The sequence below is a fragment of the Saccopteryx bilineata genome, chromosome 2 (genome assembly GCF_036850765.1).
Source record: "Saccopteryx bilineata isolate mSacBil1 chromosome 2, mSacBil1_pri_phased_curated, whole genome shotgun sequence".
Taxonomy (NCBI): Eukaryota; Metazoa; Chordata; class Mammalia; order Chiroptera; family Emballonuridae; genus Saccopteryx; species Saccopteryx bilineata.
In genome coordinates, this window is record NC_089491.1 from 67,219,872 (window position 1) to 67,247,509 (window position 27,638).

At 39.3% G+C, this 27,638-nt stretch overlaps 1 protein-coding gene across 5 annotated transcripts in view; it reads left to right on the forward strand.

Moving 5' to 3' along the window:
• KDM4C (lysine demethylase 4C) overlaps window positions 1-27,638 on the forward strand; it is a 465,635-nt gene that overhangs the window by 21,598 nt on the left and 416,399 nt on the right. For 4 of the 5 annotated variants that reach the window (XR_010729088.1, XM_066257226.1, XM_066257228.1 and 1 more), the window contains exons 2-4: window positions 8,122-8,282; window positions 14,634-14,809; window positions 15,856-15,970. Coding sequence is in view for 4 of the 5 variants with exons in the window: in XM_066257226.1 (XP_066113323.1) it covers window positions 8,139-8,282; window positions 14,634-14,809; window positions 15,856-15,970 (435 nt within the window). In the remaining variant the exon portion in view is untranslated. Of the gene's footprint in view, window positions 1-8,121; window positions 8,283-14,633; window positions 14,810-15,855; window positions 15,971-19,303; window positions 19,528-27,638 lie in introns of those variants that run through there. The other variant, XM_066257232.1, reaches the window with a different exon arrangement.

Sequence of the window (27,638 nt, forward strand, 5' to 3'; positions counted from 1 at the left end):
ACATATCTGTTAATTTTTCCAGATCTTTAGTGAACAAGAGAAGAGGAAGACTTCTGCAGTTTGTGCAGGAAGGTGACTTTTGCCTGGCTCCCATTCACCAAGGGTATAAAAGAGGTCTGATCAGGCTTTTTTCTTTTCCGTAGGGTTGCAGACATCAGGGTCTTAAAAGGCTCAGTTAAATGGTTTTTGAAAAACATGTAGCAGACTTATAAAACCTCTTATGACTTAAATTTCTTCCCATTCAAAAATTGTACACCATCTATTTTTTTTTCTTTGTTGTGGTTCCTTAGTTGTTCATTGATTGCTTTCTCATATGTGCCTTGACCGTGGGCCTTTAGCAGACCGAGCAACCCCTTGCTCAAGTCAGCGACCTTGGGTCCAAGCTGGTGAGCCTTTTGCTCACACAAGATGAGCCCGCGCTCAAGCTGGTGACCTTGGGTTCTCAAACCTGGATCCTCTGCATCCCAGTCCTATACTCTATCCACTGCGCCACTGCCTGGTCAGGCAAACCATCTATTTTGAGTGTAGAGGTTGTTCAACTAAAGGAGTAAATATTAAACAAACAAACAAAAGATTATGAGTTAGCCATCATTGATTGATGGAGAAAATGTATGTATGTACTTGGGTCATTTCTCCTCAGGAGCCTTCTCCTAGGACCCATTCTAGACTCTCTCAACTGGAGTGAAAAAAACTTTTGCACAGATTTGTGGTTTTTTGCCTTGAATCTTGTGTCCCAGAACCATCTCTTTGAGCCCATCTTTCTATTCCTTCCCTTGGTCTCTGGAGGCTGGTGAAGCAAGATGGAGTGGTGATCTGAATAGGTCCAAAAGGATAAAGCAAAGCTGTCTGGGCCTCTGGGAGAGGAATGAGACATGGTTTAGGCAAAAATGATCAATGGGCGAAGGGCTTTTCTTCCCTCTCTTTCTTTCTTAGAGCCCCAGGCCTATATGGGTTTCTGAGATGACAAGAAAGGGACAGCCTTCAAAGCGAGATGTTCTTTGTAGTTCAGTATCTGAAGAGGTATGCTCATGGCTAATGTAGAGTTTTCAAGGTAGCTTGCAACTTCCTTTTTCCATCCATGTCTCAGAGTATTACAAGCTTTTTACCACTGATAAAGGTTAGGGAGGGGAATGTGGCATTCTACTTTCTTTCCAATCTGGCCCCTGATGCCTGTATTAGTTTCCTAGGGCTGCCACAACAAATTACCACAAAGGTGGATGACTTAAAATGAGAGAAATTTATCTCTCACAGGTCAGGAGACTAGAAGGCCAATAAGACAAGGTGTCACAGGGCAATGTTTTCTCTAAAGGTTCCAGGGGAGTATTTGCTCTGTGCCTTTATCTCAGCTTCTTGTGATTGTTGGCATTCCTTGGTTCACAGCTGTATGACTCTAGTCTGCCTCCATTGTCACATGGTATTCTTCCTTCTGTGTCTGTCTGTCTTTTTTCCTCTTGTAAGGACACCAGTAATATTGAACTAGGGTCATACTAATTGAATATGACCTCCTATTTTCTTGATTACATCTGCAAAGATCCTATTTCCAAATAAGGTCACTTTCACAGTATTGGTGGTTAGGTTTCAACAAATATTTTTGGGGAGCACAATTCAACCCATACAATGCCTGACTGAAGCAGCGTGCAATGCGAATGCTTACTTGATTCACTGTGAGACCAAACTGGGTGAACTTAGCACATGGAACTGGAGTAGAGCAGGATAGTAGCACCTGGTTGGCGAAGGAGGAGTGAGTGAGGCCAGGAGAGGGTGGCCTGGCCTCTAGTGTTCGGGCGGATCCTCATGAGGACTCTCGGGGGAGGCCGGAATAGTGTTCCTTCTTTTTTTAAATTTTATTTTAATTTTTTATTAAATATCAATATATTGGGGTGACATTGGTTAATAAAATTATAGGTTTTAGGTACACCATTCTAAATAGTGTTCTCTTCTAATACTAGCAGAGTTGATAGTTGTGCCTTGGTTCATTTTCTTTCTAGACTAATGCATTACAGGGGTCCTCGGGTTACAACACAGTTCCATTCCTATGACAGTGACATAATCTGAATTTTGTTGTAAGTTGAAACACACCCTAGCCTAAGTCACTTACCTATCCTAACACAGTTGTAAAATCATAATCTAGAACATAAAAGCACAACTAATCCATGTACTGTACTGTACACTGTACTGTAGTAATAGAAGAAATGACAAAAAATGAGTGTAAAAAAAGTACAATGCTAATGGTGTAAGCCGAAACAGTCATGTCTCATTTTTTTAAAGTTTTTATGGGAGTGAGCATCGTAAACTCAAAATGTATGTCAAGACTGTTGAAACCTGAGGACCCTCTGTAATCTGCTTACCTGGTGGGTGCTGATTCTTCCAGGGGACTGTACTTTATAGCAGATCCTAAAATGTTCTCTTCAAAGGCAGTTAGCAGTGCAGACCAGTTCTGGAGCCTTGTCTAAGAGACTAATACTTCTGTGATGAGAGCCATCAGTTTTTACTCTTTTCACAGAAATTGTGTAAATAATAGGACACAGGTCAGAAATTCCCTTGTACACAAGGAAAGCAATATAGGATATAGATTTATATACTATTTAGAAGGAAAAACATCAGCCATGTAAAGACATATAAAGAATAAAGAGAATAGAAGTTTTTTCTTCATGATAAGGTAAAATTTGCAGATAAGAAGCATGGGAGAGTTATATGTTTGAATTAGTGCTAGACTTTTCTTCACTTAATTAAAAAGGCCTTAGTTTATTACGAAAAAATCTGAGGGTATTTACTACAAATATGATTGTTTGGTTTAGGTGGTTCCAAAAACGTTGAGGGCAGCTCTGTAGAAGCAAAATAACAGAGTTAACATTGCAGATACTGTTGTCACTCGCGGACTCAGTCTCTAAAGAGGTATAGCATTGAAAAAGATGATTATTGCATCACCTTCAGCTGAAAATCGTAAAGAAGCTTCTTGCAAAATATAACAGTTTTTTCCTGACTAGGAGACATTATTGCAAGAGCATTTTAAACCTTTTCTGGTGGCTCAGAAAAATAAATGTAAAACAAAGGGGACTGGGAATTTGATTCTAGCAGCATTATTAAGTTTAATAATGATAAATGTGTATTAGGAAAAAACTCAAGGAATAGAAAATTTATAAACTACAATAATAAGTAGGCAAAATGAAATGAAAATGGTTGTAAATATCCTAAATGATCACTATCATTAATAAGCAAAGACATGAAATTCAACAGCAGACTTTTTTGCCTATCATATTGGCAGAGATTTGCATGGTAGGATTAACATTCAACTTTTTTAGATGCTTTAACATATTTAAATTAAAAAAATATTTTTTTCTTTAGAGAGAGAGAGGAGAGAGATGAGAAGCATCAATTTACAATTGCGTCCCTTTAGTTGTTCATTGATTGCTTCTCATACACGCCTGACCAGGGGTGAAGGCTCAAGCTGAGCCAGTGACCCCTTGCTCAAACCAGCAATAATTCTCATTACTTCTAAGTTGCTGCTATCTTAGTCTCATTCTTCAGTTTCTTGTCAGAACCAATGTTCTGTTTTTTAGACCAAAAATCTTGATTTCTGCTTCTTTAATTTCTGTCAGGAAATTTCGTTCAGAATATATCTTTAATCTCACCACTTTTCACTGCTCACCACTGGTCCATGTCCCCATTTTATCTTGCCTGGATTAGTGTAAATTTCCTCTATGCCTCTGCCTTGTCCTTTTTTGATACAGCAGCTAGAGAGATGAGCCTGCTCATTTCTCTGCTTAAAATACTCCAGAACGGTATCCTTGAACAGAAACGCATATTAGAGTATCAGGAATAGGAATGTACAAGAAAAGGAAGAAGGTCAAGATTACTTCCCCTCTCACTTAGAGGAAACGCCAGACTTCTTTTCTCCCCCAATATTTTTTCTCACCCTCATCTCCCTCCCCCCACCTCCTCTCTTACCATTCTCTCCTTTGCTATGCCTAGTTCCAGCTACTCTCACTTCCTTACTATTCCTTGGAGAGCCCAAGAGGCTCCTTGCTGTTACCTCAGCCTGTACTGCTTTTCATTCAGATGCAGGGAGTCCTCAGGTTACAACATAGTTCTCTCCCTATGACAGTGATGTAACCTGAATTTTGGTGTAAGTTGAAACACACCCTAGCCTAAGTCACTTTCCTATTCTAGCTGGTATATGCCGCTGATGCTGGTCTTCCAGTCACAAAACTAGCGGTCTTTCCATCTCAATCATTATGCCACTGCACTGTTTAGTAATCATGGTCGATTTCATAGGGGCTGATCTGTTTACATGCTCTAGGATGTGGCCTAATCCTTGATAATTGTTGCTACAGTAGAGTGGCTAAGGCCTAGCATATGGCCCATGTTTGTCATTGATTTTCCTTTTTCTGATCTCTTTACAATGTCTAATTTCACTTCCATCATGATGGTTTTTCTCTTTTTTGAAGCACTACAATCTGAAGGCTCTGACTTTCTTTTAGGAGCCATGATAAGGGCCAAATGTCAGCAAAGTAACAAAAATGGAACTCTTGCGCTTTTAATGGTTCAGAATGGCCTAGGTAACACCAACTCCCTCACTCATGTGGCGCCTTACTGTGTATTCTGCTGCACACAGCCAAACTAGTTTGCCCATGTAGTCCATAAGTATGACGCTGATGGCGTGAGCTGAAACACTCATGTCTCATTTTTTTAAAGTTTTTATGGGAGTGAGCATTGTAAACTTGAATCGTCATATGTCAGGACTGTCATAACTGAGGATCCCCTGTATCCGCTTGCTTTATTCCTTCCTTGAGATCTCTGAAATGCCTTAAATAGCTCTCCCTCCTCTTTGTGCTCCATCCCCTTACCCTGGTTTCTTCTTCAGAGCTCTTGTCTGTTTCACTCCACCACTGTTAGGATTTAGTTTCATTCCTCCCTGAGTGCCCACCCAGCAGTTTGGCATTTAGTACTTGTTGAATGACTGGCTGTATTTGCAGTTCCCTCTTTAGTGGCTTCTTTCTCTTCATAGAAAAATATGCAGGCCACTCATATGTTTTGGCTCCAGAAAAAGTAAGGTTGCCTTTTCTGTACCACTGTGCCACCACAAGTATGAATCTGTTTTCTATGTAACATTTCTGTGTTTGGGACCAGTGCTTTCCTTTTCCCTGCATTTGGTATCATTTTATATAAGTACTTTGATAACATTTTGGCATTAGCTATGACTAGTTATCTTACTTAATTAGATCGTCATACTGATACACCAAAGTTGTGGGTTCAATCCCTGGTTAGGGCACATGTAAGAATCAGCAAGTGAGCCCTGGCTATGTAGCTTTGTGGTTAAAGCATCATCCTGACACACCAAGGTTGCAGGTTTGATCTCTGGTGAGGTCACATGAGAATCAATCAGTGAATGCATAAATAAGTAGAACAACAAATCCATGTTTCTCTCTCCTCCCTTTTGTCTCAAAAAAAAAAGGTCAATAAAAAAATTTAAAAAGTTAGCATTTTGGCATTTATTCCTTCATTCAGTTAGAAAATAGTTATCGTAGCAGATATTTTGGGCCAAGCTGGTTTCCAGACTAGATATTAGGGTTTAGAGAGATGACGAGCCTGTCTTTTCTTGAAGAGTTTAGATTTCAGTGTGTGGTTGGAAGTGCCAGACATTGGGACAGGCAACTGCTCTAAGAGGAGTGCAGAAGGATTAGAAAAACACAGGTGGTTCTCATAGGTTTGCTTCAGAGGATTAGGATCTCAACAGTGGGCAGGAGTTTGCCAGGTAAGGAAACAGGTAAAGGATGCTCCAATGGGAGGAAATAATTTGGGAAAGGCATAGAGAGCTGTACATGTTTAGAGAAGCACAAATCCATGAGTACTGTTGCAGCATAAAGTATAATGCAAGCTGTGGTGGTGGACAAGGCCATGATAGTTATGTAAGGGGTTGATATAGCTTCTTCTAAAGGATTATGTGTATCCTGTATAGAGGTGAGACTTTTATCCTACAGCTCATGGATTTGGACACCTGTACCTGTGTAAATGCAAAGAGAGGCAGGTGGAGAAGTGGCCTGGAAGGTTTTATCTTTTGCATGCTGCCTTCCATTGGTAGGGATAATACAGGATATTTTCTGCTGTGTATTAGTGTGTCTCCTTACAGATTACTTTTTCTTTTAAAATTTTTTAAATTGTTGATTTAGAGAGAGAGGAAGGGATAGAGAGAAACATCAATCTGTTGCTCCACCCGTCCATGCATTCATTGTTTGACTCTTGTATGTGCCCTGACTGGGGATCAAACCCACAACTTTGGTGCATCAGGAAGCAACACTCTATTCAACTGAGCTACCTGGCCAGCGCTATCTTTTCCTTTAGATTATAAATTCCAAAAGGGTGGAAGAATTTAACTTTGATGTACATTATTTTCCTCACATGTCTTGGTGAGATAGATTCTTATCTAGACCTTAAATGAATGATGATCACATCTTTATTTGTAACTTTGATCTATTTTAACTAGTTATTTATCCCATTACATGTTTTCCCTTTGTCTACCCTGTCCCTTGCTTCTCATTGTCTTTTTTTGCCAGGCAAATTAAGTTTATTTAAAAAAAAAACCCAACAATAAAAGGAAAGCTTTGTTCTGAGAGGATTTGTTGAGCTGTCAGATGCCAGGCACTATTACTGCATCTGAAAGTGGGATGGGTGGGACTCCTTTCTGAGGCAGGCACAGCAGTGCTTCTTACTCACCTTTGAGTTCCCTGTGCCTAGCACTTATTAGGTGTTCAATAAATGTTCAGGAATCACCTGTTTTCACCACAGGATTTAAGTTCACTTTTTTGTAGTGTAACCTACTGCGCACTTTTCTACTCGAATCCCTTGTAATCTTTTCTTTCTAAGCTCCAAAGAAACTAACATTCCCTCTCCATACCTGCAATACTTCCAACCAAGTATACTGCTCACAAAGATTAGGAGATATTTTATAGCTTCATATTCATTTTTGAAATGTCCCCTAATTTTTGTGAGCAGTATATTTCTACTGCCAGGACTGTCCTTTCTCTCATCTGGCAAACTTTTCTTACAAGTCTTTTTTTTTTTTTAAATTTAATTTATTGTGTTAACATATATTCTAGTGTCACCCCAAATGCATCCCCCCACCTCCGTATCTTACAAGTCTTAATACTGTCCCTTCTGAGTAACTCAGGTGGAGTTCGTTATTCTGTCCTGTGTACAGTTTTGTGTTCCAGTTTGTTTGCCTCAAGTCAGTGAGCTTGGATGGTGAAGATAAGTCTTACAGCTTTCTGTGTCTGTAGTACTTGCTGAATGGATACTTAGAAATTATTATAAGAGCCTGACCAGGCGGTGGCGCAGTGGATAGAACGTTGGACTGGGATGCAGAGGACCCGGGTTCGAGACCCCAAGGTCGCCAGTTTGAGTGCGGGATCATCTGGTTTGAGGAAAAAGCCCACCAGCTTGAACCCAAGGTTGCTGGCTCCAGCAAGGGTTTACTCGGTCTGCTGAAGGCCCGTAGTCAAGGCACATATGAGAAAGCAATCAATGAACAACTAAGGTGTTGCAATGCACAATGAAAAACTAATGATTGATGCTTCTCATCTTTCTTCGTTCCTGGCTGTCTGTCTGTCCCTATCTATCCCTCTCTCTGACTCACTCTCTGTCTCTGTAAAAAAAAAAAAAAAGAAAGAAATTATAAGAAAGCATGATGACTAGTGGAAGCACGCCTGAGTAAACTCTGCTGGGATTTTGAACATTGTCTGTCTTCTACTCAGCCTAGACTGGGCCTTTACACAGCTGTGTGTATGAGAGAATCTCTTTGAGAACTGATGCGTAGGAATCACACCTTGGCTCACTTGCAAAGTGAGAAAATTCATTCTTACTAGGAAGGATTTTGAAGAGGCCATATAATTAGGTTAGTGATTCAATGCCAGGAAAAGGAGCTTGAGAGGAGGAATGACTAGAAGCAGCCCCCACCCCACACACTCAGCAGTTTGAGAGAGGTGAGGGAATAATAGGGTGGTTGAAGGGAATGGTAAATAAAAGACATGCTGCTAGGAGAGCTTACATACCATTTGGGAGAAATGACCACCATCCTTACCATGTAATAATTCATTGCTGATGAGCATGTCCTCTTCTCTGCAGAAACTATCGCATACATCATGGAGGTGGCTGATGTGGAGAGTCGTCTGAATCCCAGCTGTAAGATCATGACCTTCAGACCTAGCATGGAGGAGTTCCGGGAGTTCAACAAATACCTTGCATACATGGAGTCTAAAGGTGCCCACCGAGCTGGTCTTGCAAAGGTGATTATCATCAAATCCTTTAAAATGACCCCTTGGCCTTTCAATTATGCTTATAGTCTTTATGATGTGGGAAATTGTTTCTTTCTATTTTAAAAAGTTTATTGTATTGATTTAGAGAGGTGGGGGGAGAGAGAGAGAGAGAGAGAGAAAGAGAGAGAGAGAGAGAGAGAGAGAGAGAGAGAGAGAGAGAGAGACAGGAAGAGACAGGAAGATTGATCTGCTCCCATATGTGCCCTGACCAGGGATTGAACCGGCAATCTCTGCACTTTGGGATCATGCTCCAATCAACTGAGCTATCCAGACACGACAAAATTATTCCTTTCAAATGAAGATATTTGTGAAATCTTTGTTTCTTGTTAATCCATATGGAGCATTAGATTTCGTCGAAGAATAACTGTCTTATTTTCTTGAACTTTTTTTTTTTTTCTTGATCTCTTTATACTAGGTTTTGTTCTAGGGTTAAAAACAACAACAACAGTAAAAAACAGAAAAACAAAAGCAATTCATAAGAACCAAAGAAATTGATGTAAGTTTTAGAGGTGTTAAAGAATATTCATAGCTTTCATCATTTTCCCATAGAGGACAGTTATTAACCTGAAGCTTAGCTACTATTCACCTCCTATTCCTCCATCTCTCCCTCCTTCTCGTTTTTTATTCTATATATTATTTTCTTTTTTAAAAAATGTAACAGATGTATTGAGCTATAATTCACACACCGTAAAGTTCCTCCATTGAAAGTATGCACAGAGAATGATATCATTTCAGAATCATTTGACAAACACAATTTCATCATAAACTTGCAATGGATAAACAAGATCTTGGGCTTTATTTGGGTGTGACTGTCCCCTTCTCTGGGATCTAAATGCAGCCCTTTATTCTGTTTTTTTCCTCCTTTTACTTCTTGGAAACTTAACATTGTATTGTGTCCCACTGAGACTAGTGAGTGTCCTATGGCAGGGGGTGGCATGTTTAGTATCATGAGAAGAGGAAGCAGCAACTTCCCTCACTAGGGAAAGTCGGGCATGGAGTACACCTGTGCTGCCTTTGGCATTATGAAACAGGATGAAGTTAATGAGAACTCCAATTAGTTTTCTGAATGTTGAACAAAACACACCTGAGTCCAGACTTTTTTTTGTGAGACTCATTGAGCAAGTTGGAGATATTCATTTATTCAACTTGTGATAATTCCTTTTATTAGGGCTACAATGAACTGTTCTTTTTAATCATTTTTGCTGGCTTTTTAGCAAGTCACATAAACTCAGTTTTACCTACTTATCCTCTTTTTCTGGAAGTTGCAACAATATAAAGATATAAAACTGCATCAAGTCAAATCAAATTTTAAAAATCAAAGCTATTAATGTTGCCAGTTTGCTTTGAGAGCTAGCCCTGGGGAGCAGAGCCATCTGTTGAGAGTCTTCCTTAATGTACCACTTAATGAATTGGTCTTGATTTATGATTTGAAGAAAATGGTTGAGTAGTTTCTTAGTCCTTCTGGAAGTCACTTTGGCCTCAGATTGCAATCTATCTTGGTTTTTCTTTTATCAACATTTTTTATATTTATATTTTAAATTTAACTTTTATTTACAGAGTGAGAGGTTTGACACCCAAAGTTGGTAGAGAAGTTGGGAAAGTGAAAAGAGTGACAGCCTCTGTAAATGTAAAGCTTGTATTGTTTTTGTGAAGGAAGATTATGATGAACCGTTATTATAGGTGAAATATATGATGAACCATATAAAATAGGTGAATTCTTTCACAACAGTGATCTGGACATAGACTCTCCTCAGCAATAGGTTATGCACCATATGTACTATAGTTGTAAGAACAGGCTAGCAAGTACAGACAGCGATCTGTGCCCTCAAGGTGAAGGACGGTCGTAAGAAGCACTGCTCTTCCACCTGCTGTTTCTTCAGTAGCTATTTATTTATTTGTGTGTGTGTGTGTGTGTGTGTGTGTGAGACTGAGACAGAGAGAGGAACAGATAGAGACAGAGAAGGGAGAGAGATGAGAAGCATCAATTCTTTGTTGTGGCACTTTAGTTGTTCATTGATTGCTTTCTCATATGTGTCTTGATTGGGGGGGGGCTACAGCAGATGGAGTAACCCCTTGCTCAAGCCAGTGACCTTGGGCTCAAGCTGGTGAGCCTTGCTCAAACCAGATGAGCCCACGCTTAAGCTGGCGACCTCGGGGTTTCGAACCTGGTTCTTCAGCATCCCAGGTTGACACTCCATCTACTGCACCACTGCCTGGTCAGGCAGAAAATATATTTTTTAAACAGAAGATTAAAGCAGTATCCAGAAAGACAAAAATGAACAAATTTGGTACATTCAAATTAAGAACTTCTGTTTATCAAAAAGATAATCTTAAACCTGACTGTGGTAGTTCAATGGATAGAGAATTGACCTAGAATGCTGAGGTCCCTGGTTAAAAACCCTGGATTGCCTGGTCAAGGCACATATGAGAAGCAGCTACTATGAGTTGATGCTTCCTGTTCCTCCCTGACCTCTCTCTCTCAAAAATAAATAAATAAGAAAAAAAAAAGAAAAGATATCCTTAAGAAAGTTGGAGGTAAAATTATAGATTAAGGGAAAATATTTGATATATACACACATGTACATGTATACATTTGCAACTATATATACATACACATATCTAAGAATGAACAGAATATATAAAGAATCCATATACATTAATAAGAAAAAGACTGACAGTGCAATAATAAAATAAGCAAGAAGCTTAAATAAGCACTTTACAAAAGAGGATATTTATAGAATCAGTGAATATATGAAAAGTTTCCTTAGTTATCAGGAAAATGCAAATAAAATCCACACTTGGGTGTCATTACCTATCAGAAGGACTGAAATTTAATTGGGCGACAATAAATAGTGATGAGAATGTGGAGAAACAGGAACTTTCATATATTGCTGATGGGAATGTGAATGGGTACAACTACTTAGGCAAAAGTTTTGTAATTATTAAATTTGATGTACATAAATGCTATGTCCCATCAATTTCACTTTAGGAACATCTGTGTGTGTATGTGTATTTTAGAGAACCGTGTGCACAAAAGCAAAAGCAGATATGTATATGTATAGCAATGTTTAATAGTATCAATAGTATCATTTGAAATACCCAGTAATCAGAAAAAAAATCAAGTGACCACAAATGGTCACCAATTTATAAATAAATATTTATATGAAGGAACACTGAATAGGAATGAAATTGACAAACTTCAGCTACATAGCCTTTATATTTGAGTATCACAGAAATATTGCATGAACTATAAAAGCTAACCTCAAAGAATATGTGTATTGACTACATTTTGTACAGTTCAAAAACTAGTGTTAGGTATGTATACCCAGGCATAAAACTATATAGCCCAGCAAGGAAATGAATACCATAAATGACATGAATATTTTCATTAAGAGGAGAATGTGTTTGAAAAGGGTACGTGGAGGGCCTATGGGATGCCAGCAATTGTATGCTTCTCATACCTGGGCAGTAGGTATGCGGGTGTTTGCTTTATAATTCACAAAGGTACATGTTTGTAATTATATATTTTCTGTATGTGTACTATCATTATTTTACAATTAATTAAAAAATGATTTAAAAATTAAAACAACTTAAGCCTTGGGCAATTGGCTCAGTGGTAGAGCATCGGCCTGGTATGTGGAAGTCCTGGGTTCAATTCCCAGCAAGGGCACACAGGAGAAGTGCCCATCTGCTTTTCCACCCTTCCCCCTCTCCTTTCTCTCTATCTCTCTCTTCCCTTCCTGCAGCCAAGGCTCCATTGGAGCAAAGTTGGCCCGGATGCTGAGGATGGCTCCATGGCCTCTGCATCAGGCACTAGAATGGCTCTGGTTGCAACAGAGCAATGCCCCAGATGGGCAGAGCATCACCCCCTAGTGGACTTGCTGGGTGGATGGGATCCTGGTCAGGGACATGCGGGAGTGTCTCTCTGCCTCCCTGCTTCTCACTTCAGAAAAATGCAAAAAATTAAATTAAATTAAATTAAAACAACTTAAAAGTTTTTAACTTGAATTTATTAGGGTGACAGTGATTAAATTATATAGGTTTCAGGTGTACAATTCTATAATATGTTATCTGTATATTTTATTGTGTGTTAACAACCCCAAATCAAGTCTCCTTCCATCACGATTTTCCCCCCTTTCCCTTCCTCTACCTCCCTTCTATCTCCCTTTCCCTCTGGTAATCATCATGCTGTTGTTTGGGTCTGTGAGCTTTTATTTCCTTTTGTTTAATCCTTCCAGCTTTTTCACCCAGCCCCTCAACCCACATCCCTTCTAAAACAACTTTCAAAAGATAGATACAATTCTAGCTATAAATCATGACTTCATAACTTTGTCCCTTCTAATTTTTATTTTACTTATTTTTTTATTAAACATTAAATTTTTAAGAAATTTATTGATTTTAGCAAAACAAGAAGGGAAGGAGAAAGAGACAGGAACATTGATCTGTTCCTGTGTGTGCCCTGACCGGGGATTAAACTGTCAACCTCTAAGCCAGGGGTCCCCAAACTACGGCCTGTGGGCCACATGCGGCCCCCTTAGGCCATTTATCTGGCCCCTGCTGCACTTTTGGAAGGGCACCTCTTTCATTGGTGGTCAGTGAGAGGAGCATAGTTCCCATTGAAATATTGGTCAGTTTGTTGATTTAAATTTAATTGTTCTTTATTTTAAATATTGTATTTGTTCCCGTTTTGTTTTTTTACTTTAAAATAAGATATGTGCAGTGTGCATAGGAATTTGTTCATAGTTTTTTTATAGTCTGGCCCTCCAACGGTCTGAGGGGCAATGAACTGGCCCCCTGTGTAAAAAGTTTGGGGACCCCTGCTCTAAGCTTTGGGACAATGCTTTAACCAACCAAGCTATCCAGCCAGGGCTGTCCCTTCTAATTTTTAATGTATGATTTGTGGTCTTAGTGTTTATAAATCTTATTATTATTTGTAACGAAGTGTTTAAATACTATGGGAAAACAGTGGTGAGCTGAGCCCCCTTATACAGGCACATAAGAATTGATAGGTCACATAATTTACCTACTCCGTGTTCAGTGACTTCATGTTGATGAGCTCAAATTGGCCATGGTGGGAGTGGTTATCATGGAAATAAGCAAAAGCTACAAGTCAAGATTTCCCCCATCTTCCCAGAAAGCTGGTTGTCAAACATTTACTAACATATCACTCTATTTGTCACATTGCATGAGAGAGATTAAAAAATATGTTGAGCCCTGGCTGGTTGGCTCAGTGGTAGAGCGTCGGCCTGGCATGCAGGAGTCCCAGGTTCGATTCCCGGCCAGGGCACATAGGAGAAGCGCCCATCTGCTTCTCCACCCCTCACCCTCTCCTTCCTCTCTGTTTCTCTCTTCCCCTCCCACAGCCGAGGCTCCATTGGAGCAAAAGATGGCCCAGGCGCTGGGGATGGCTCGTTGGCCTCTGCCCTAGGCACTAGAGTGGCTCTGGTCACAACAGAGCAACGCCCCGGAGGGGCAGAACATTGCCCTCTGGTGGGCGTGCCCGGTGGATCCCGGTGGGGCGCATGCGGGAGTCTGTCTGACTGCCTCCCGTTTCCAGCTTCAGAAAAATACCCCCCCCCCCAAAAAAAAATATATATGTGTGTGTATGTGTGTGTGTTTGTGTTTGTGTGTGTGTGTGTGTTGACTAGTGCACATGTGTGCCTTTCTTTTCTTTTTTTTCCCTGTCTTTTTTCTTTACATAAAGAGTAAAGGTATTTCTTGGTGATGGACAAAGACAATATGGTGTACAAAGTTGTGTTGTAGAATTGGGCATCTGAAACCAGTATAATTATTTTAACCAATGTTACCCCAATAAAGTCAATTAAATAAAAGGGTAAAGATATTTTGGATGTGCTAAACAAACCTTTGGAGTTAAATTGGCAGCATGACTAACTCAGTCATTGCTGTCAGTTACCTTCAGACAAGTAAAAAATGCACACGCGCACGCACACAGACACACAGGCTAAACAAATATTTACTTATTTTTTTTCTCATTAGTATACATAGTACCTGAACTTTAGAAGTTATTTTAGTTCTGTCTCAATAGAAAATAACAGTATCAACTAAAAAATGATGTTAATACAGTACAGAATTTGGCATAGTTGAGTACTCAGTAAATTTTGCTGCGTAAAATATCATTATCAGTAAGGTGAATATTTGGGAGAATGTGAGCATTTATTTCCCTTAATGTGAATCTTTCACGGTTCTTTTATACATTTGTCATAGAGATGCTGACAAATTCTTCCCTTGTATTCTGTTGGAATATGCAAACTAAGTAACCCTTTGGAATATTTTCAAGGTAATGTATTATTTTATTTTTAGGTGATTCCTCCTAAGGAATGGAAGCCGAGGCAGTGCTATGATGACATTGATAATTTGCTCATCCCAGCACCAATTCAGCAGATAGTCACAGGCCAGTCGGGACTGTTCACTCAGTACAACATACAGAAGAAAGCTATGACAGTGAAAGAGTTCAGGCAGCTGGCCAACAGTGGCAAGTGAGTGGATTTGATTTGCTTTTTTTATTTCTTTCAAAGATATAATTGGACATGGTCAGAAACCAGGTAGATGGAGGAGCTTGTAATGAAAATGAAAATGAATTTCCTGCACAGTTTCTTTAACTATTTCTGATTAGTTGCCTACTAACATTTAATATACTGCTAAGAAAATTGTTCCTCATCTTAGCATCTCATTCAAAATATTTGTAAATGGATTTTTCTATCTTTTAGTTGTCATGAGTTCTTGATTATATTCATGATTCATCTTTGTAAGGCAAATTTTCTTCTTTATGTGACAATGTTTAAATCTTAAATGATAAATTAGACATTAGAAGATGGATTTAAAAAGAAAATCCTTGAATGACTGGAAGGGCACCATTGCTGTATCAGTTCCCAACAGTGATTAAAAATATTTGAAAAAAAGTGTTATGTTGTTGCTGACAGGTACTGTGTATTTACACTTAAAATGGTTATATCTGTACTGAACATGTACAGACTTTTTTTGTCATTATTTCCTAAACAGTACAGTAAAACAACTATTTACATAGTTTTTACATTGTGTTAGGTATTACAAGTAATCTAGAGTTGATTTAAAATATATGGGAGGATGTGAGTAGGTTTAAGTCAATACTATGCCATTTTTGTGTAAGGACTTGAACATTTGCAGATTTTGGTATCCATGGTGGGGAGGATTGTGGACCCAATATCTCATGGATACTGAGCGATAACTTTATAGTATAATTGGTAAAAGATTAAAAAAATATTTTGAAAGCTAGAATAATGAATTTTAAACTAATTACCTGCTTCTATTATTGATACTTTCAGGAAAATATTTTTCTGACTAGTCAAAAATATAAACTTTTTGTAGTATTATTTAGGAATCTTAAAAGATTCAGGTATCTATGATAAATACGTATGCATAATTATTAGATTTGACATCATGAGTTACTACCGTATTTGCATTTTGATAGAATTTTGTTTAGAAAGTGAGGAATATCTTAAAATTGTCTTACTAATTTGCACTTGTTTTCATCTACTATTTCCAGATACTGTACTCCAAGATACTTAGATTATGAAGATTTGGAGCGCAAGTACTGGAAGAACTTAACTTTTGTGGCACCTATCTATGGTGCAGACATTAATGGGAGCATATATGATGAGGTATACATATATTACAATAGGCTTTCTAAAGGATCATTTCATGTTACTATTCCTGTGACCATTTTAGATACTTGAGAAGTCATTTGTTGTGCTTTATGTGATTCATAAGTTTTCACAGGACAAGAGAAGTAAAGACGCATCAGTAGGATTTCTGCAGTTAGTATTTTCAAATTGAAACCAGTTAATTGGACAAATACCTGAGTGTTCAATAGTAATCTAGTGTGTGACTATCTGACTAATCTTTAAATTATGTTAAATTTTTTTTTTTTTTTTTTTGTATTTTTCTGAAGCTGGAAACAGGGAGAGACAGTCAGACAGACTCCCGCATGCACCCGACCGGGAACCACCCGGCACGCCCACCAGGGGCGACGCTCTGCCGACCAGGGGGCGATGCTCTGCCCCTCTAGGGCGTCGCTCTACTGCGACCAGAGCCACTCTAGCGCCTGGGGCAGAGGCCAAGGAGCCATCCCCAGCGCCCGGGCCATCTTTGCTCCATTGGAGCCTTGGCTGCGGGAGGGGAAGAGAGAGACAGAGAGGAAGGAGGGGGGTGGTGGAGAAGCAAATGGGCGCTTCTCCTATGTGCCCTGGCCGGGAATCGAACCCGGGTCCCCCGCATGCCAGGCCGACGCTCTACCGCTGAGCCAACCGGCCAGGGCCTTATGTTAAATTTTTTAGAAAGCAAAACTCGATGAAAGTATTTGGAAAATAAGAAATATACCTTATACCATGTTAAGGCAAAAGCAGTAATTTTTTTATTTTTTATACAGAGACAGAGAGAGAGTCAGAGAGAGGGATAGATAGGGACAGACAGGAACGGAGAGAGATGAGAAGCATCAATCATCAGTTTTTCGTTTTGGCACCTTAGTTCATTGATTGCTTTCTCATATGTGCCTTGACCGCGGGCCTTCAGCAGACCAAGTAACCCCTTGCTCGAGCCAGCGACCTTGAGTCCAAGCTGGTGAGCTTTGCTCAAAGCAGATGAGCCTGCGCTCAAGCTGCAGACCTTGGGGTCTCGAACCTGAGTCCTCTGCATCCCAGTCTGACGCTCTATCCACTGTGGCACTGCCTGGTCAGGCAAAAGCAGTATTTTAATATCTATTTTTCCAGTAGTTTTCCCTTAATAGTTTAAAAAAGATATATATATTTTAAAATTTTTATTTGTTATTGATTTTAGAGAGAGAAAGAGAAAGGGGGATAGGAGCGGGAAGCATCAACCTGCAGCAGTCTCCTCTTGCCTGCATGCACCCTGACCATGAAAGCCGGGGTTTCAAACTGGCGACCTCAGTGTTCCAGGTCAACACTGGATCCTCTGAGCCACCACAGGTCAGGCCTAAAAAGATATTTGAACAGGCTTATCTCCTTTTTATATACAAATTGGAAGAATTAAAAACAATTTACAATCGTTCCAGTTATTTCTCAGGAGAGCATAATCCACACTAGATATAACCTAATCTTTTTTGCCTCCACCTGATGTTTGTAGCTCCTATTTTTAAAAATATTTTTTTGTTTGGAACCTTTTATCCCTCTCCCATTGCTCTATTTTGAAAAATTTCTTGCCTAGCAAAAGGTTGATGTAGTACATTGAACACCTGAATACCCTTTATGTACATACATTCACCAGTTGTTCGTATTTGACAAATTGTTTTGTTTCTGTTGCTCAATCTTTGTCTCTCTGCTTTAACATTTGAGAGTGAGTTGCAGACATTATAATAGTTTACAATTACTTAAGCATGTATCTATTAATTACAAGGCAATTTAACATAATATTATCTATGTACAGACCATATTCATAGATCTTTAATTGTCCTAATAACATTATTTATTAACATTTTTTCTCCATTTGAAGGGCCCAGTCAAGGATATCCTTTTATAATTAATAAGTGATCTATAGAGCATTACTTAGGTATTAAATGAATATACTTTTCCCCAACAGCCTTTCACCTGATGAATTGCCATTCATTGATACTCTTTGTCTAAATCAATTATTATGTATTTTTAAACCATTTATATTTTGAAATATAAACCAAGCTGGAAAGTGAATAAAACATAAACTTAGAGCTTAATGGATTATTGTAAGGTGAACACCATGTGTCATCACTGACATAAGGGAAAATATCACCTGTACCTTAGAGTACTCCTACACTCTCTTTACCTATTATATTCTCTCCCTTTTTTCCTAAGGATAATCACTTTAAATCTGTGATTTCAGACTTTATGGTAATCGCTCCCTTCCTTTCTTTAAAAATGCAGCCAACTGTATTTTGTTTCCAAATTATATAAAACTAGAAGAATCATTCAGTATATATCTTTTCTGCCTGCCTTCTGTCAACTCGATGGGATTCAAATAATTTAACAACTGGTTCTCTGCCCTAATGACTGTTAAAACGATATACCAAAAGGTAGTTTACTATGCACTTCATTCTTAAATAAGAACAGTAAAAGAGGTACCATAACTAGATTATAAGAAAGATTTTTAAAATATTAATAAAAATATTAAATAATTCCTGACAAAAAACAATAAAACTGTTATTTAAGATATTTCCATATTGCTCCTTGATTAGCATCCTTACTTGCTATTTTTTTCACCTATGAACTAAATTAATATTACTGTGGGTGCTTAGAACATGCTGTTGTGCAGATGAACATAAAAAAAGAGTAAGGAGCCTGACCAGGCAGTAGCACAGTGCATAGAGTGTCAGACTGGAACACAGAGGACCCAGATTTGAAACTCCAACTGGTCACTGGCTTGAGCGTGGGCTCACCAGCTTGAGCATGGGGTTGCTGGCTTGAGCTCAATGGTCACTGGCTTGAAGCCCAAGGTCACTGGCTTGGGCCCAAAGTCACTGGCTTGAAGCCCAAGGTCACTGGCTTGGGCCCAAAGTCACTAGCTTGAGCAAGGAGTCACTTGCTCTGCTGTAGCCCCTCAGTCAAGGCACATATAAGAAAGCAATCAGTGAACAACTAAGGAGCCGCAATGAAGAATTGATGCTTCTTTTCTCTCTCCCTTCCTGTCTCTCTGTCCCTATCTGTTCCTCTCTCTGTCTCTCTCTCTCTGTCTTTGTTGGAAAAAAAAAAAAGTAAGGAATGTAAATCTGTGATTTCCACATTGGGTAGTTAGCTGCCCAGCTGCCCACCTTAGAGAGAACCCTGACTACAAGTGCCATTTTAACAACCCACTCACCAAACTCAACAAAAATTAGGTATCGGTTCTGTCGAGCCAGTGTAAACTGGCTGAATCCCATCACCAGTGACACCTTACTATATTTCTAAACTTTTTGTGTGCATGTGTACCTGTAGTTAATTTCTTTTCTTTTTCTTTTTTTTTTTTAACAGAGACAGAGAGAGAGTCAGAGAGAGGGATAGAAAGGGACAGACAGACAGGAACGGAGAGAGATGAGAAGCATCAATCATCAGTTTTTCGTGGTGACACCTTAGTTGCTCATTGATTGCTTTCTCATATGTGCCTTGACCGGGAGCTACAGCGGACCGAATAACCCCTTACTCGAGCCAGCGACCTTGGGCTGAAGCTGGTGAGCCTTGCTCAAACCAGATGAGCCCACGCTCAAGCCAGCGACCTCGGGGTTTCGAAACTGGCTCCTCCGTGTCCCAGTCTGACAGACAGACATTGATTTGTTGTTCCACTTATTTATGCATTCACTGGTTGATTCTTTTACTAGAATTATTGTTGTCACTATTAGATGTAATGGTTTGATCCCTGGCTTCAGCCAGGGATCAAACCCACAACCTTGGTGTATCTCTGTCCAACTGAGCTACTAGGCCAGGGCTGTAGTTTATTTATTTTCATTGCTGTAAATTATTTTATTGTATGAATGCACCACAGTTTGTTTATTTGTTCTGCTACTAATGATCATTTTGGTTGTCTCTAGTTTTGGCTTTATGCTTAATACTGCTGTGACTATTTTGCATGTTTCCCTGGGTATGTAGTGTGCATGCCTAGGAGTGTTTATAAGGTAGTCATGTGGTTAGCTTTAGAATAAAACACTTTTTCACTTCCCTCCTCTCTGTAGCTATGTTTGTGAGTTCTTGTTGCTCTACATTCTCCTTGACACTGTTATTGTCAGTTTTCTAATTTTAACTACTCTTTTAGGTGTGTGTAGTTGTATCTTCTTTTTTTTGTTGTTGTTGTTGTGTGTGTGTGTGCGTGACACAGAGAGAGAGAGAGAGACAGAGAAAGGGACAGATAGGGACAGACAGAAAGGAAGAGAGATGAGAAACATCAATTCTTCATTGCGGCACCTTAGTTGTTCATTGATTGCTTTCTCATATGTGCCTTGACCGGGAGCTACAGCAGACCAAGTGACCTGTTTCTCAAGTCAGCGACCTTGGGCTGAAGCTGGTGAGCCCACCAGCTCAAACCAGATGAGCCCACGCTCAAGCCGGCAACCTCGGGGTTTTGAAACTGGGTCCTCCGTGACCCAGTCTGACACTATCCACTGCACCACTGCCTGGTCAGGCTGTATGTTCTTGTTTAATTGCTTTATTATTTTCCTTCCTTATTTTCAAAGGCTGTTTAGATTTCTGTTGAACAAAATACCTGTCTAAGCTTCTTGTACAGTTTTCTTTTTTTTTTTTTTCATTTTTCTGAAGCTGGAAACAGGGAGAGACAGTCAGACAGACTCCCGCATGCGCCCGACCGGGATCCACCCGGCACGCCCACCAGGGGCGGTGCTCTGCCCCCCAGGGGGCGATGCTCTGCCCATCCTGGGCGTCGCCATATTGCGACCAGAGCCACTCTAGCGCCTGAGGCAGAGGCCACAGAGCCATGCCCAGCGCCCGGGCCATCTTTGCTCCAATGGAGCCTTGGCTGCGGGAGGGGAAGAGAGAGACAGAGAGGAAAACGCGGCGGAGGGGTGGAGAAGCAAATGGGCACTTCTCCTATGTGCCCTGGCCGGGAATCGAACCTGGGTCCTCCGCACGCTAGGCCGACGCTCTACCGCTGAGCCAACCGGCCAGGGCCCCAGTTTTCTTTTATATCATGCTTTTCTTATTGATTTATAGTTTTTTTATACATTCTGGATATGAGGTAGTGTTACAATTTCAGATTTTCTGTATAGATTCCAGTTGTTGAACACTGTTACTCTAAGGACCGTTCTTATTTTTGAATATGGACAGGGTATTAGATGATACTAGAATTATTGTTGTCACTATTAGATGTAATGGTAGCATGTTGGCTATGTAAATATGTTTTTCTTGTCAACCGAAGATGCACACCTGAAAAAAAACAGATGAAATAACATGGAGTCTGGGATTTGCTTTTAAGATATTTCAGAAAATAAAGTGGAACGGGTATAGTTGAATGAAGATTGGCAAACAATTGGTAATTGAAGCTCAATGATGAGTTACATGACATTTTAAATATGTTGATGTTTGAAATATTAAAAATAAAAGTTAAAAAAGAGAAAACATCTTTTCCTTTCTTCATTCTCCTGAGTTTTTACTAGTATAACTAACATTTTTTAAAAATGATTTATTTATTAAATTTTAGAGAGAGGAAAGGGGGAGAGAGAGAGAGGGAAGACATCAATTTTTTCCTCTTATTTTTGCATTCATTGGTTAATTCTTGTATGTATCTTGATCGGGGACTGAACATGCAACCTTAGCATGTTAGGATGATGCTCTAACCAGTTGAGCTGCCTGGCTAGGGCATCAGTAAGATTTTTTTCTTTTGTAGTGAGAGAGAGAGAGAAAGATAAAGAGAGAGAGACAGACAGACAGGAAGGGAGAGAGATGAGAAGCATCAACTCATAGTTGCGATGTTTTGTGGGTTTTTTTAGTTGTTTATCAATTGCTTCTCATACGTGTCTTGACCGCAGGCTCAAACCAAGCCATTGACCCCTTACTTAAGCCAGTGAATTTGGGCTTCAAACCAGCAACCTTTGGGTTCAGTACAGGGACCATGGGACCATACCGATGATCACACACTCAAGCAGTGACCCTGTGCTCAAGTTGGTGAGCCTGAGCTCTAGCTGGCGACCTCAGGGTTTTGAACCTCGGACCTCAATGTCCCAGGTCGATGCTTTATCCACTGTGGTACCACTGGTCAGGTGTAACTTCTGTATTGAGAATTTTTTGTTTATTGATAAGGTAGCATATACTCAGGTAGAAAAATGGAAAAATAGGGAAAATATTAAGAAAAAATATTGCTCATAAGTTTACCAAACAGAAATAACCTTTTTTATAATTTCCCTTTGGCCTTCTATTTTATGTGTATGTATTTGTGTATGTATGTGTTTGCATGTGTGTATGGGTTTCCCTATCAAAGATCTGATGAGGTATTTTATTTTGACTTTAGAAGGACTTTCAGTATTGCTCTCCAGAGGATCATTTCAGTGTGTTCTACCTCTAGTCATTTCTATATTTCCAGTTTAAAATTGTACCTTTATTAGATTGTTGCTATTTCTTTTTGTATTTCAATCCCAAGTGTATTCTTATCAATTTATTCTTTAGTTAATACAAATATCGTTAAGTTTAGCATGTTGTGGTCACTTTTTCTTTTTTCAAAAAATGAGTGCCATTAACACTATGGCTTTTTTTATAGAATTGGAACCTTGTCTTATTAAACCAGATTCTGTGGGATTTTCACTGGAATAGGTGAGAGCACGTATATACCCTCACCCATGATATTTTATACCCGTGGCCCAGAGAGGTTAAAATGCTTTTCCAAAGTTTTGAGCCCAGTAGACAGACTGCCAGTGTCTCTCATCCCGATGCTAGTTTTAAGGAAGCAGTTATGTATAGTCAGTCCCACAGTGTGGAAATGTATAAAATTCGGTCAGTGTCAACTACAGATTTCCCCTGAGCTGAGGGTTTATTTTGGGTTTTCTCTGTTGTTTCTTCTCTTTGGTACCCTGGCACGTTTTCAGGCTTCTGAAAGGAACACTGAACTGAGGAATCATCCGGATTCTAGTCTGAGAGGTTGCGTGTGTAGGTGCTCTAAAATAAAATAAAACTCAGTCTGAGTTATTGTTTCTAACCACCTATTTGGGTCATTGAGTTTTTTGTTCTTTTATTTTTTTATTTTTGCATATATAAAAAGTTAGAAGCAGTGCCTGACCAGGCAGTGGTGCAGTGGATAGAGCATTGCCCTGGGACGCTGAAGTCCCAAGTTCAAAATCCCAAGGTCACTGGCTTGAGTGCGGACCCATTTGGCTTGAGTGTGGGCTCTCCAGCTTGAGCGCGGGGTTGCTGGCTTGAGCGTAGGATCATAGACATGATCGCAGGATTGCTGACTTGAGCCCAAAAGTCACTGGCTTGATGTCAAGGTTGTTGGCTTGAGCAAGGGGTCACTAGCTCGGCTGGAGCCCCCCGCTCAAGGCACATATGAGAAGCAATCAGTGAACAACAAAGGTGCTGCAACTATGACTTGATGCTTCTCATCTCTCTCCCTTCCTGTCTGTCGCTTAAAAAAAAAATTAGAAGCAGCACATTTGGAACCATTTTAAGAACAATTGATATAAAAAGCCCTGAATTAGCTTTTCATAGTTGATAGTGAAATAACAATTGTTTCCTGCACAGATAATACTGATGGACTTTGGTTTACTATGCTTATCAATTTATTGCTTGTGTTTGAAATCCAGTTACACATTGGCATTGCTTCAAGTGAACATTGACTTTAGACTTCAGATTTGAGTAATTTAAGTTATTAAAATCTAATGAACAAAATCCACTAGTTTGTAAACATGCAGTTTTAAAACTTTAAACACAGGTTTGGGAGCCACAAATCTGTCATTTTGGTAGGACCTGCAAGGCATAGTGTGTTATAGACTTTTCTGTAGGCTCTGCGGGAGCATTAAGTAGCTCCAGAGCTGAGCTGACATTTTCAATGCTCCTGTAGCACAAGGAAAGACATGAGAGAGATGTTGTAAGCTGCTACTGCTAAACAAAACTAATCATACTCAAGATACCTAAATTGAAACAAATGAAAAATAACTTGTATTTGTCCCCCTGAGGTAGATGGAGAGTAATAAGAAAAAGAGTACATTAAAGAGAATGATGAAGAGTGAATGTAAGAGTAACCTGTAACTGTCAGGAACATCTGAAATCATTGTAATGAATGTGCATTCAAAGAGCTCATGTATTGTTTTGCTCTATACTATTATATCTTTGTATTGTTGAACTGTTCAGCTCAATTTTTATACTGGGAACTGGCTTATTATGGTTCATGGCATTATTTTGAAAGGGATTATAGTCATTAATTTGTAGTTCAATTTCTCCCCTAATTTCTAGTTATGACTAATTTGACTCTTTAATCTTAGAAGAATAATTGAAAGTAGACTGTATCTTTTTTTTTGTGGTGTGAGAATTCTTGGAGAGGATGTGAAGAGGTAAGAGAGAGAGTTTGTGTAGGTTACAAAGATGAATAAGGGTCTTCGTTCTCAAATAATTCCCAGAAGGGCAGTAAGGTGTATAAAACGTGGCCATATAGGCAGATGTGGGGTTTCATGGAGCTTGGTGGAGAGGCACTTAGAGCAGGGCTGACGTTGAAGGAAGATTCTCTTGAGGAGAGGGGACATCTGAGTTGGACCTAGATTAGTAAGTTCAAGTCAGTAAAGAAGAAAGAGGAGAATGAGGCAGGAACTAGGTAAATTTGAGGGTAAGACCAAATTCAGTTGTCGTTGTTTTTATTTTACTGCTTTTGGAGAGTTTTTACAGTACATGGGCATGAGGAGAGTGAGGCCAACCTGGAATAGTAGCTGTGGAGTCTCAGGGCCAGGCATCAGTCCAGTGCTGGAGATGGGGTTGTGGGCTGGGGCACCGAGACCCAGGGTGCTATAGCAGCCCCTAGTTTGTCTTGGAGTATCAGGCAAGGAGACACCACTGTAATGTTGATCAACACAGGAATTGGGGTGAGGGTGTTCATGAAGGACCAGCAGAGAACATTCAGCCTTGATAGTAAAGGAAGAAGGGCCTGGAGATCCCACGGCATGAGTCCTGGCTCCTTGTACCTCTTTTGCTTCTTTCACAGCTTGATTTTCTTAGGATATATTAAAAAAGTCTGTCAACACCATGGGCAGTAGCCTATGGCAGCAGTAACACTAATGTGACTTAAACAAATCACTATTTTTTATTTTACTTTATTTTTGAGGTTAATTTCCTATTTAAAAAATCTTTAATTATTGATTTTTTTTTTTGTGACAGAGAGAGACAGAGACAGGGTCAGATAGGGACAGACAAGAAGGGAGAAAGATGAGAAACTTCAGTTCTTCGTTTTGGCACTTTAGTTCATTGATTGCTTTCTCATGTGCCTTGACTGGGGGCAACAGCAGACTGACTAACATCTTGGTCAAGCCAGCGACCTTGAGTTCAAGCTAGTGAGCTGTGCTCAAACCAGATGAGCCCGTTCTCAAGCCGGCAACCTTGGGGTTTCGAACCTTGGTCCTCTGAGTTCCAGTCCGACGTTCTTTCCACTGCGCCATTACCCTGGTCAGGCATTGATTGATTTTTTTAAACAACTTTTTTTTTAGATTTTTATTTATTCATTTTAGAGAGTGGAGTGATGGGAGACAGAGGGAGAGAGAAAAGAGGGGGAGGAGCAGGAAGCATCAACTCTCATATGTGCCTTGACCAGGCAAGTCCAGGTTTTTGTTCCAGGTCAACGTTTTATCTGCTGTACCACCACAAGTCAGGCTGATTGATTTTTTTAGAGAGAAGACAGAGAAAGACAGGTGGGACGGGAGGAGTGGGAGCATCAGCTCCTAGTTGCTTCTTGTATGTGCCTTGACTGGTCAAGCCTACGGTTTCCCACCAGCAACCTTAGCATTCTAGGCTGTCACTTTATATTAGGGGTCCCCAAAATTTTTACACAGGGGGCCAGTTCACTGTCCCTCAGACCGTTGGAGGGCCGGACTATAAAAAAAAACTATGAACAAATCCTTATGCACACTGCATATATCCTATTGTAAAGTAAAAAAACAAAACGGGAACAAATACAATATTTAAAATAAAGAACAAGTAAATTTAAATCAACAAACTGACCAGTATTTCAATGGGACCTATGCTCCTCGCACTGACTACCAATGAAAGAGGTGCCCCTTCCGGAAGGGTGGTGGGGGCCGGAAAAGTTTGCCAACCCCTAATATAGAGATATAATTATTTGTTCTCAGGGAAGGATGCTCATAACCTTTTTGAGATAGATGAGGTAAAATTCTGAATGTTCTCAGGAGAATGAGATTCATATACATTGACTACACTGATTCCCTGAAGCAATGAAATTGTGTTTGGTGATGTCAGGAACCTTCTATAATTAAAGAAGGTCCTGAACTTAGAGCCTCCTGTGCTCTTGGGTGGCCCTACACGGTTCCTTGACTACAGTAACATTAGCATAAGAGTCCTAAGAGCTGAATTCTTAAAAATTAAAAATAAAAATTATTGATTTTATTGGGGTGACATTGGTTATTAAAATACAGGTTTCATGTGTATAATTCTGTAATAACTCATCTGTTTATTGTATTTTTTTGTTCACCACCCAAAATTAAGTCATTCTGTCACCATTTATCCCCCTCTTATCTTCTTCTGCCTCCCCCAACCCCTTTCCCTCTGGTAACTGCCATACTGTTGTCTGTCTGTGAGGGATTTTTTTTCTTAATCCCTTCACCTTTTTCACCTAGCCCTCTAATCCCTCTTCCCTCTAACAGCTGTTGATCTTGTTCTCTGTATCTGAGTTCGTTTCAATTTTGTTTATTTTGTTCACTAGAGTCCCCATATAAATAAAATCATATGATATTTGTTTTTATCTGACTGGCTTATGTCACTTAGCATAATACTCTCCAGGTCTATCTATGCTGTTGCAAAAGGTAAGATTCCTTCTTTTTTTCTTCTTCTTTTTTTAGGGCTGAATAGTACTACATTGTGCAAATGTACCACAGCTTTTTTATTCGCTCATTTACTGATGGGCACTTGGGCTGCTTCTAAATCTTGCTTATTGTAAATAATGCTGCAATGAACATAGGGGTGAATTTTTTGTTATGTTTCATTAAAGCAGTGGTTCTCAAACTTTTTGAAATTGGGGCACATTTAAAATCCTACAGATAAAAAAAAAGAAAATCCTACAAATAATTGTAGGCACACTATATACAAATTTCTGAGAAATATGTTATAATAATTAAGTAAAATACTAAAGGAAAAATATAAAGTCCAAGCATGCTTTTATGGTAATTAAATGAAATAAATATGACAAAATTAAATTTATTCTGACATTAAAAAACATTTTTATGTTACATTTTTGAGTTATGCTTTTTAGAATTCATAATATAGGGTTTAAAAAATAAAAAAACGACAAAAAAGTTATCTTTTTATATATATAGATTCATTCTGAGTAAGATTTAGTAAATTCAACAGGTCCTGCTGTGAATGTGTTAAGTTTTTTTATTCTCGTGTTTATGAGAAACGTAAGCCAGATGTGTCCTAGCAATTTATTCAATATTTGGGCATATATTTGAAAGGCAAACTCTCATTTCCTTGTCTATACATTAAAGAGTTCCTCTTTTTTTATTCTTAATTGTGTTGAGTGCAGAAAACTCCCACCACACATATCATCTTAACTTTATACCAAACAAAGAATAGAAGAAACTTGCCTCCTGTCTTTCCCGGGAACATGGGGGGTAGTGTAAACAATCTAGTACCACAGCTTAACAGCCTTTTGCAACCT